Genomic DNA, 11,612 nt, shown 5'->3' on the forward strand with positions numbered 1-11,612 from the left:
AAGAAAAAGATCCGAACCTAGGTATGCTGAGAAGCGTTATGCTTTAAAAAAAACATCTAACTCCTTTGTTTCAGCTGATTGTTTGTTACACTAAGGTGGCTTCCTAAACTAAAGCTTTTACTTACGGAGTGTTGGGGGGGGGGGCGGGTCATCCAAAAGCTTACACGTTCGTACAAGGGAGATCGCTCCTATGTGCATAGTTAAATTCCTACATGTTTTACTATAGTAAATAATTAAATGATCCATTAAACAAATTTGACTTTGGGTGTTTTCTGGTAATTGGCAGTGATGTTATTCACAAATCGCGAACGTACCCAAGCTGCCAAGTAGCCTCGGTCAACTTTTTAAGTACATGTAATCATTTCTATTGCTAGGAATTGTAAGGATAATGTGTAACTTTTTTGCGTTTTCTCAAATTAATACTTCTAGGTAAGTCAAAGAAATATTGGCTTCACGTTCTTAATTGTTCCGATATCATGACATACTATTGATTGTTTCGATATCAAATGTTCCAAGAGATAAGTTAATTGTGGGGTCCCTCAAGGCTCAATCTTAGGGCCGTTGTTTTTTTTAATTTATATTATCAATATGTATAAAGCACTATCTTCTGCAATGTATGCAGATGACATAACTTTCTTTTATAATCATAATAATATAAAATCGATGTTCGGAACTATGATTACCGAACTGAAAAACTTTAATTTAAGGTTCAGAGCAAAGCAACTATCTTTTAACTGCAAAAAACTAACTACATTTAATTTTATAAAATAGAATAGTGAATATTTCTTCCGTTAAAAATTCCGGACTTGCTTATTAACGATAAAACAATAAAACGGACTATTAATTTTGCTCAAGAAAAAAACTCTCTCATATGCTAATATAGTATGGGCTAAAACACACAAAACCATATTAATCAAATTACAAGGCTCGCAAAACCATGCGTTTGTTTTTGTTCACATTTTCCTAAAGTCATAACTTGCGAACAAATAGTTTCCATAGCTATTATTTCAAAAACTAATACCCGGTATTCTGAATTTTCGGTTATTTCCAAATTATGGAAAAATTGAAAAGCAAAAATTTAAAAGACTTTGATGGACTATCATTGTTGAAATGGCAAGCAAAATTGCATACTTTTAATTCGTAAAAAAACAACAAAAAAACAAAAATATTTGGTGTAGTTTTATACCCAAAAATGCTGAATCTTCTTTGCTTTCCTTCTATAGGTAATATACTCATGTCTTATCAAAATACTTATCCACATCACCTAATTTCAATACAAAGCCAATCATTTACAAAACTTAGTATTGTTAGTTATTTTGGATAACTCCTTATGACATTTTTTATCGTCTTCAAGATGGTCTTTGACAGAGTATTTACTGAATATTATTTTAAAAATCTCTATAAATACTAGATAAGACATTTTTCTGGGTTCTGGGTTTCAGACCAGTCTAAAACCCAGAACGATCAAAGTCCCCTTTCCGTAAACACAAACAAAATTCATGATGTAATCATCTGTTTTGCTCGTTGGGTAGGGTAGGCAACTTATTAAATAGAAAGATTTGTGGAAGTTTGAAAATTAGTAAATGTTAAATTTCCAGCAGTAAACAAATTGAAATCTCAAATCTATTTTTTTCATTATAGGTGCCCCAAGAAGTCCTTAGAGTCTTATCACAAAGCACTGCGGAATAGCATTTAACAGGAAATACAAGCCTCTTTCCAAACCGATATTGCAAAATTCGCCCAGAGGTGGCTTTGAACCACTGATCTCTTGCTTCTTGTGCAAGCGTCTATTTGATATCCAATAGGGACTGTTCAAATAATATGTCACATGTCACGTACTATTTCAACAGCTCCTTAAACCAAAAACTAATTATTTTTCTAAACTTTATTAACATATTTAATCATTAAGTAATCGCTTAAAAATTCTCAATATACGCGCGTACAAATAATTTTTTCTTATTTGTACGCGCGTACAAATAACTTTTTCTTATTTGCACGCGCGTACAAATATTTTTTTCTTATTTGCACGCGCGTACAAATAGTTTTTTCTTATTTGTACGCGCGTACAAATAGTTTTTTCTTATTTGTACGCGCGTACAAATAGTTTTTTCTTATTTGTACGCGCGTACAAATAACTTTTTCTTATTTGTACGTGCATACAATTAAGAGAAAATTAATTGTACGCGCGTACAAATAAGAAAAAATTAGTTGTACGCGCATACAATTACCTTTTTTTCTTATTTGTACGCACAAATAACTTTTTTTTTTATTTGTACGCGCTTACAAATAATGCCTACCAAGAAAATATCGTATTTCTTGAAGCGAATACATTAAGCGAATACATCGACAGATAAAAAAAAATCGATCCTTTGGTCAGCAGAATAAACGCCACGGAATGATAACTAAAATAAAGTAGATATTTGGAAGCTAAATAAATAATCATGCCACAACCATTAGGAATAGGAAGCCACATGTCTTGAGTAATAAATATCCAACTATTATCGCTGCACTAATATATATTATCTACTTTAGATAAATGTATTCTAACAGCTTTAATCTTGCCTTGTTAAAGTATAAACATCCATAGGAGCACGACTAATCCTTCCGCATGCTGTGAGTTGCAATAGTAAATAAAATAAATGCCTTGCAATGATAAATAAAATAAAATACATCTGATATTTGAATACAATATCTAAACAAACCATTTGAAATTAGGGGAAAGGATATTTTTATCTAAGGTTGAATAAAGTGACTCCCAATGCATAACAGATCTAACCAAATGCTCGCAATATTACATATATTATATATGATATTTAAAAATGTTAATGAAAAATGTAGGTCTGATCAAGCCTACCCATCGGGAAAGGCAAGTTTCGAGTCCAGGGTATACTGATTTAATAAAACTACTTAATACTAAGGTTGTCTTGTTAATGCATCAGCATCTACGAAAGCAAAAGTCTTTCTGATTAGAAACAATACATCATTACCATCATTAGTAATTGTCATGAGCCAAGTAATTCGCTTAAGTCAAATAGTATTTCATTAATAATTTTATTTAGCAGATCTTATTTCAGGATGTTGGTATAACTGAATGTCCTAAAATAAAATCAAATGTATACCACTAATGAATGAATTAAATATAAATCTTTTCATAGCCTTGTGAATAAATTTAAAAAAATTGCTATTTTGTAATTATATTAACTAATAGCCTACAGAAAATTATTTTTAAAGCTTTTCTTTCATATGATTTTTAAATGATAATGAAATTTATTTGATTAGGCGACTGTATAAATTTTTGTAAATATCCATATCAATAGTAATAAATTGGTTTCTTTCTTTCAATGCATCCATCACAACGAGATGTTGAAGTTGATGATGTGGAAGAAGAAGATGAGTTTCCACCTGGTAAGAGCTATTTTGTCTGAATAATTTAACTTTAAAAACAAGTGATTAAAATTGCTTTTATATTTAAATACCACCTAAGTTCAAGTGAACTTACACCAAACTCCTCAAAAAATGATGTCCAATGTTTTAATTATGTTATACATTACATTAAAATTTGTTTTTCTAGTTTTTCTAGATCAAATTTGTTGTATTACTTTAACTATATAATACTTGCTTAATGGAAAATTATTGTCAATAAACTGATAACTTAGTTAAAAAGCAACTGGGGTTATATTTGACCAGGGCAGGATCCAGATTAAATAGCCAGGGTTTTTTTTGTGACATCATCATGATCATCATCATGATCATCATTAGCATCATTGTCATCATCACTAGCATCATCATCATTAGCATCATCATCATCATCATCATCATCATCATCATCATCATCATCATCATCATCATCATCATTATCATTGCTTTAGCCCTCTATTTTATGCTGTTTCTCTTATAAAAAATCTCAAGCATCCTCTCAAACTGAAGCTTGTTCATACCATATGTAACTCTCTCCAAGTTTTCTTACTTCTACCTCAACTTTTTTCTTCTGAAGCTGCTACCTCTCTACAGCTGATACTTAAATCATCTGCATCCTCATTGGTCAACATCCCAAACCTTCTCTGAAAAACCTCTTAATCTCTGTCAAATATTTATTATTGTCTTGATAAGAAGCTAACACTCTCTGATTGCTTGGAGGGGGCATTTGAGCTTGAAAAAGATTTCACTTCTGCTACAGCATGGGGCTCACAGTGGCTGGTGAACTTTAATTCAGATAAAACCCAATATTTTTCAGCCAATCGTTTTTGCAATAATTTAGGTCTTCCTTTATTTATGAATGGTAATGTACTCAATGAGTCATCTACTCTTCATCTTCTAGGATTAACTCTTACTTCCGATCTTTCTTGGAAACCATATATCAAATCCATTGCAAAATTAGCGTCTGCTAAGGTTTCATCTCTTTATTATGCTTGACATTTTCTTGGAATACTGTTGCCATATCTGGGGTGGATCTTCTAATGATCCCCTTTCTCTTTTAGACAAGGTGCAAAAATGCATTGTAAACATAGTCGGACCTGCTCTTGCAGGCAACCTCCAGCCATTATCACATTGTAATGTTGCTTCTCTTTCTCTTTTCTACAAATACTATAATGGGCACTGTTTTAAAGAGCTAGCATCTCTTGTGCCATCTACTAAAATTCATTCTCGTGTTACTCGTCATTCAATTAAGTCTCATCCTTTTTCTGTAACTGTTCCTAAGTGCTCCAAAAACGCTTATTCGTCTAGTTTTTTTCCTCGAATATCAGTTCTTTGGAATTCGCTTCCTTCATCTTGTTTTCCTGATTCATATAATTTGTAATCTTTTAAGTCATCTGTCAATCATTATCTTACCCTATAAACTTCATCATTTCTCTTCCAGTAACTCCCAACTCTAATAGTGGTTGCTTGCAGCCTTGTTAGAAGCAAAGATGTTGAAAAAATATATATATATATATATATCATGGCTTCTTTTCTTGTCTTTAACTGAAGTACTCATTTATTTTAGAAATAAAATATTTCATGGCTATATTTTGCAAAAAATAAAGGATCTTATTTTCTATGTTTTGAGAGATTTTGAAAATTATTCTATAGAAAATGCATGTGAATCATCAAATTAAAGCTTTTTGGATTCATTTTTTTAGGTGATCTAATTTATTTTTCACACTATATTAATTGCACTGGGGAAACTATACTTCTATGGATTATAGAACTTAATTTTTCCTGGTCAATTTTGATCCTATTATATGTTTTGAATGAGTTGTTTTAATTGTTATTGTAGAGATAAAAATAATTTTTTAATTGATTTTTGTTACACAATCTCCATGTATAAAACGAACAATTATTGTTAAGTTTCGTAATTTTAAAGATCATGAACATTTTTCCTTTACATAATTTCAAAAAATGAAATTATGTAAAGGAAAAATGTTCATCAACAAAGAATTTAGCAAGCGGACAACTAGTATTGGTAAACAACATTTCCAAGAAGAAAAAAAAATACAAGCGACATGTAAATTCACTAAGGTTATGTATATGGAACTAAAAAGTCACATGTTTAGCCAGAGCCGGAACCCTGGTCACTTACTACTTTGTTTATGTAGTAACTTTGGTAAGTTTCAATAGTTTCATGAATAATTGTGTTAATATATATAAAAAATACAGTTAGAGTAATTGACTTTTGTCAGAAACTTATTAAGGAAGGCATAATGTCCAAAGCTATTGAAAGCCGTCATGCCGCCTGGGACAGCAACCCTGAATTTCCCTATATTATAGATGAAAGACCTTTTTTTTTTTATAGGTACCTTTTTTTCATTTGGCACCCCTTGGATATCTGCCGCCCAGGACAAACTGTCCCTTTTGCCCCCTCTCGGCGGCCCTTGATAGCATCCGATCACTTAAGCATCAAAAAGTTCCTATTTTATTATATAAAAACTATCTATTTTTGTAAAGCAATTAGTTTTTTTATTACTGTTAATCCAGACCCTAAGAAAATGTCCCTAATATATTTAATATAACTCTATTTAACTTTTTTTTTTAAATAGCTGTTCAACATTTTTAAACCTATTTTATTTTTTAAATATTTAGTAATAGGGGATTATTTCTTATTGGGGTTTTATTAATCGTGATTTTCTCTCTACTTCCAGCTAATGTAAAGTTTGAAGTTCTTTCAACATTTTTTTGAACAAAGCTGAATCTATTAGTCTTGATTTTTACTATGAATATAAATAACAAATAATATTAGTAGTACCAGTAAGTATGGCTAATATATATATATATATATATATATATATATATATATATATATATATATATATATATATATATATATATATATATATATATATATATGTATAAATATATATATATATATATATATATATATATATATATATATATATATATATATATATATATATATATATATATATATATATATATATATATATATATATATGTATATATCTGTACCTCGGAGGGATACAACACTATGTCCATTTTCACAACTTTACAGGAGAGCAGTTTTAAACTTTTTTTCAACAAAAAGTGTTATTGGCACAGCAATTTATTGAGATGTTGAAACAATATTTTACCAGAACATTCTATTTATTGTTATTTACATCATGCAGTTGTTATAAAATAAAAAAAAACCTTTTTTACGGTTTTTTTTCACTTTTTAATGGACATGATGTTGTATCCCTCTAATAAAGTTATTGTACTATAAGACCTAATGTGGGATATTCAATAACAAACACAATACTATTTGACTTACAAAATGTATTTAACTATTTTATTTATAATTCTCTTTACAAATACAAATAATACATCTATGTATTCAACTAAAATGGTATTTTAGATGCAAAAAACTCAGTCATCATCACGTAAGTCTCCTTCAAGGTACTCACTAGTGGTATTACTAGTATGCTATAAGTTTTTATAAAAGTCATGGCAAACTGTAGGAACATATGGTAGTAATGCCAATAGATCATTATACTTTTGTTGTGATATTGGTATTGGACTTGGTGTTACCAGTTGCAAATCATTTGGCAATCTAAGGTGTCGCCTTCGAAACCTAACAAGGTCAATATCCTGGTTTTCATCAGCGAAATTACTTTTCAAAAATAGAGTTCCCATGCTGTTCTGTTTTACTTGCAGTTGAACACAGGTTGACAGAAGAACTTGTTCTTTATTGACATCTTTTTTTCTATTAATAAAGGGTGGATTTTCACATGTTTTGACATCGTACAAAGCCCTAAAATTTTTAAAATCTTCCAGTTCCATATTATGCACAGTATATTTCATTGAGGTCTGTCTGACTAACTGCTGCCAATCCCAGGGCGTTAGAATTGTCATGTTGTTAAGTTTTTTTCTCTTCTGCTCTATCAGTGCATGGACAGTATCCGCCTCCATATGCGTGTGGCCCTTTAGTAGAAACTTTTGAGTGATGATTTTTACTTGAGCATACTTATTGAGTATCCAAAAGAAACACATAATAAGGCTAATATTTTTATTCTGGCCGTAACAATTATCAGACCACAGAATGATTTCTTCAATGTCACTGCCAGGAATGACGGTATCTGCCCATTTCAGTAATGCAGATCCGATTTCATTTCTGCCACAAGCTCCTTTGGATTCGTCCCACATAATACAATGGACTGATGAATCAGAAGAATCAAAAAGGGTGTAATTCAACGTCCAAAGTTTTCTCTTGTAAAAGCTTATGCAATTTGTTATAAAGGGTGACGGCAAACATTTTTGAAGATCACCCGTTAATACCTTAAGGGTATTGTTAGCCCTTTTGGTGTCCTCGCTTTTTAAATCATACCTTAATTTAGATTCATCCAGATGTTCATTATGTTCTTCCTCAATAGAATTTTTTTCATCTAGAGTCAAATTATAATTTTTTAATTTTGCTTGAAAATAATCACATGTCACACGTGTCTATTTCTGGTGGTTTGAAATTCAACTTAAATTTTTTGTTGAACACATAGTAGTAGAGCCATTTTTTAGCTATTAACAAAGGGTTGAAATCATTTTCATTACAATCCTCTACATACACTTCATACATTTTCTCTATGTTCAGGTGCGGACCCAAATACTTCATATCACTCTTTTCCCTAGTGTAATGACTGCTATAATTTGGGAAGGAAGAGATGTGTCTTACTACACTTTCAACAGTGTCATTATGTGTTTTATTGACGGGAGTTTGCTTACCCCTTTGATCGATTTTTACAATTCCACCTGGTTCAATATTTTTCAAAACATTAACTACCACGGTGTTTGATATAGATAGTGTATTTAAAAACATAAGTTTACATACTCTAGTTCGTATGCCTTTTACTGTAAAATAATATTGTAGAGTATTTTGTTTTGACTTATTGGAGGCAAGGTCTCATTTTCTTGAACGGACAGTACTATGCTTCTCTACACATGAAATAATGAATTGCCGTTTTATGTCATTTCCCTTCTCCTGACTCCAGTATGCATTAAAGATCTCCTGTCTGTCACTTTGTAATAATTTTTCAGAACATTTCAGTCTGCAAGAACAAGGAGGTTTAAGAATTCTGGCAGCGACAACTTTACCCTTTTTACTAATATATTCTTCACCTGCAGAATATTTACGTTTCTGAATATTACATGCCCATTCACTGGTATGAATGACACGTTTTTTACCTCTCTGAGTAGAAATAAATTTATTTTTCACTTTTCTTCTTACGCCTACTGTTCCTTGCAAATCTAGGCCTACTTGATTTTCTGCAATCAAATTTAAGTCTTCCTCAAGTAAACGTAGCTCATGTCCATTTGAGTTTGTTTTAGCACTAGTTTTATTTCTACTGACCTCATTTTGTATTTCATTAAATACAGGGACATCATCACTGGAATCCGTTTCAGAGCTTGGAGGTTCATAATTATTGTCCTGATCAGAATCATCATCATCTTCGTTGAAAAGCAAGTCATCTCCATTATCCTCTTCATTTTCAACATCCTTGCTGTTTGTATGATTTGGTTCTGAAATAAAACAAGTCTTATAATATTACATGTAAAACATAATATTTTGAAGTTTAGGTTCATAACAAAACATTACATTAACTGTTTGAGGTTATGTATATCACATTAAAAATAATGAGCAAAACAGTAGCTTACCTGTAGTAGAATCTTTTTTAGAACTTTTCAATAGTTCCAAAATCTTTCTCCCACGAGAATTATGGTTCATTATTCTTACTATTACGAAAAAAGAGCAAATATTATTACTTAAAATACATTCAACTATCCGTGCGTTCTTTTGTACCCACCTGGTAAGTTGCAGTTAACTTGTTTCTCCCGAACGCTTTCGGTTAGTTAGCTATGAAGCTTTGACACTATTGGCTGCTGAGAATAGGTTGCCAGGGCGACAGCACGTAAGCGCCGTAACTACGGTAAGATGAGGAAGTAACTGAACTTACCGAGTAACCATAAAAGAACGCTTGTGGTAAGTTACGGTGACTTCAAGTACCCATAAAAGAACGGGACTTCCAGTTACCTGCAAGTCACCAGGTGGGTATAAACGAACGCACGGTATATAAACTCATCAGAACTGTCAAAAGTACTCTTAGTTCACTAACAATCCGCCAGGCTGTGTAGAGGTATACAACACTATGTCCAATAGTAATTCACATGCTTCAGAAGGATAAAACACCAAGTCCACATGGTGTTCTATCCCTCTAAATGAAAGTAGACTTGGTGTTGTTTTAAAACATGCCATATCCGGTTCTAACTGGTTTTGGACATAATGCTCTATTCCTCTTAGAAATATGAGAAAAGCTGATTTTAACTCTGTAATAAAGTCAATATGGAAAAAAATGGACATAGTGTTGTATCCCTCCGAGGTACAGATATATATATATATATATATATATATATATATATATATATATATATATATATATATATATATATATATATATATATATATATATATATATATATATATATATATATATATATATATATATATATATATATATATATATATATATATATATATATATATATATATATATATATATGTATATATCAAATATAAGTCGAGATATTGAAAGATGCACAATATATTTGTATATTGTGCATAAATGTATATAAAAAGTATACTTGTCATAAATGTATATAAAAAATATACTTGTTCGTTTTTCTTATGAGCACTATTACATTACATTTTGTTGTGATTTGTACCTCATTTGTTTCTAGGTTTAATTAGTTGTAATAGTTCAACTGTATTATAGTGATTTAATAACTTTTTTTTTTCTTTAATAATAAATCAATAACTTTGTTTTACAGATCCATTTGAAGTACTTAAAATTTCAGCTCAAAGTAAGTAATTAATTGTAATAAATTTATTTTGTATTTATTTAAACTTTGTAATTTTGGTCCTAAAAACATGATGCTGGTAGAAAACTAGTTGTTCCATTGGATAGTGTAATTAATGTATTTTATTTACTATGATCATACTTATTATATGGTATTTATTATCTGATATTCTAATACCTAATATTGCAGCAATATTTGATCTAGCCCACTATCAGGAATTACCTTTTTCCAGATATTTCTGGCATTCCGGATATTTTTCTAAACTTTTACTTTTTCTGGATATCCAAAACGTTTTCTATACATACAAGTTTAGGTATATATTTTTGTAATATATTTGTTTCCTTTCATTTTTTTCACTCATCACTCATACAAAAATTGAAAAAAGTTAGAAAAAAATTTGAAACAACTCAGCTAAAATGAAAATAAGGACAAATATATTCCGGATTTTTTCCGGGTATTTTACCCAAACAATTTTCTGGATTTTTAAAATAAAACCTAGATGATCTATGCACTATACACACATTTTCAAACTTTCATCAGTGTTTTTTTTTTTTTTTAAACATGTTTGTTTCACTTGGAAACTTGGAAAAAGAAAAACATACATGACTGCTTTGATGTAACAATGGGCAGTTATGACGGAGCAGAAATTTGTGAATTTGTTGGACTATACATTTTAGATTTGTTAAGTAAAATAATCAATATAAAAGATTTAGGCCTTTATTGCGACGATGGTTTAATAGTAATGCGTAGAAAATATTGGCTTTCAAATCGAAATAAACATAAATTTAAAAATTGTGAATTTTCTTGATGTCACATTTAACCTCTCTGAAAATTCATATAAGCCTTTCAAAAAACCAAACGATGAACTATTATATATTAACATTAACTCTAACCATCCACCCCAAGTTCTAAAACAAATCCCGATTTCAATTAATAACAGACTAAACCAAAACTCCTCAAATGAAAATGTATTCAATTCCTCTAAACGAATATTTGAAGATGCCCTAAAAAAAAGTGGTTTTGAAAATTTTGAACTAAAATTTGACCCTAAAAAAAAGAATACAAAAAAACGTAATAGAATTAGAAATGTAATTTGGTTCAACCCCCCATATAGCAAAAATGTTTCTACTAACATAGGAAAAGTGTTTTTAAAATTGGTCGATAAGCATTTCCCGCGATCTAATAAATTACATAAAATTTTTAATCGAAATACAATTAAAGTTAGCTACAGTTGCACAAAAAATATGGAAAGAATTATAAAAGGTCACAATAAGGCTTTGTTAAACAAAAAAGAA

The 11,612-nt window shown here is 30.2% G+C and overlaps 1 protein-coding gene across 1 annotated transcript in view; it reads left to right on the forward strand.

The window, feature by feature from the left end:
* The first annotated feature begins 2,298 nt into the window (after nucleotides 1–2,298).
* LOC105844871 (lysine-specific histone demethylase 1A) overlaps nucleotides 2,299–11,612 on the forward strand; it is a 65,727-nt gene continuing 56,413 nt past the window's right edge. Inside the window, exons 1-2 of the mRNA XM_065793113.1 lie at nucleotides 2,299–3,405; nucleotides 10,288–10,320. Coding sequence (XP_065649185.1) covers nucleotides 3,342–3,405; nucleotides 10,288–10,320 — 97 coding nt within the window. The 5' untranslated portion in view covers nucleotides 2,299–3,341. The remainder of the gene's footprint in view (nucleotides 3,406–10,287; nucleotides 10,321–11,612) is intronic.

The sequence above is a fragment of the Hydra vulgaris genome, chromosome 03, assembly GCF_038396675.1.
Source record: "Hydra vulgaris chromosome 03, alternate assembly HydraT2T_AEP".
Classification (NCBI taxonomy): Eukaryota; Metazoa; Cnidaria; class Hydrozoa; order Anthoathecata; family Hydridae; genus Hydra; species Hydra vulgaris.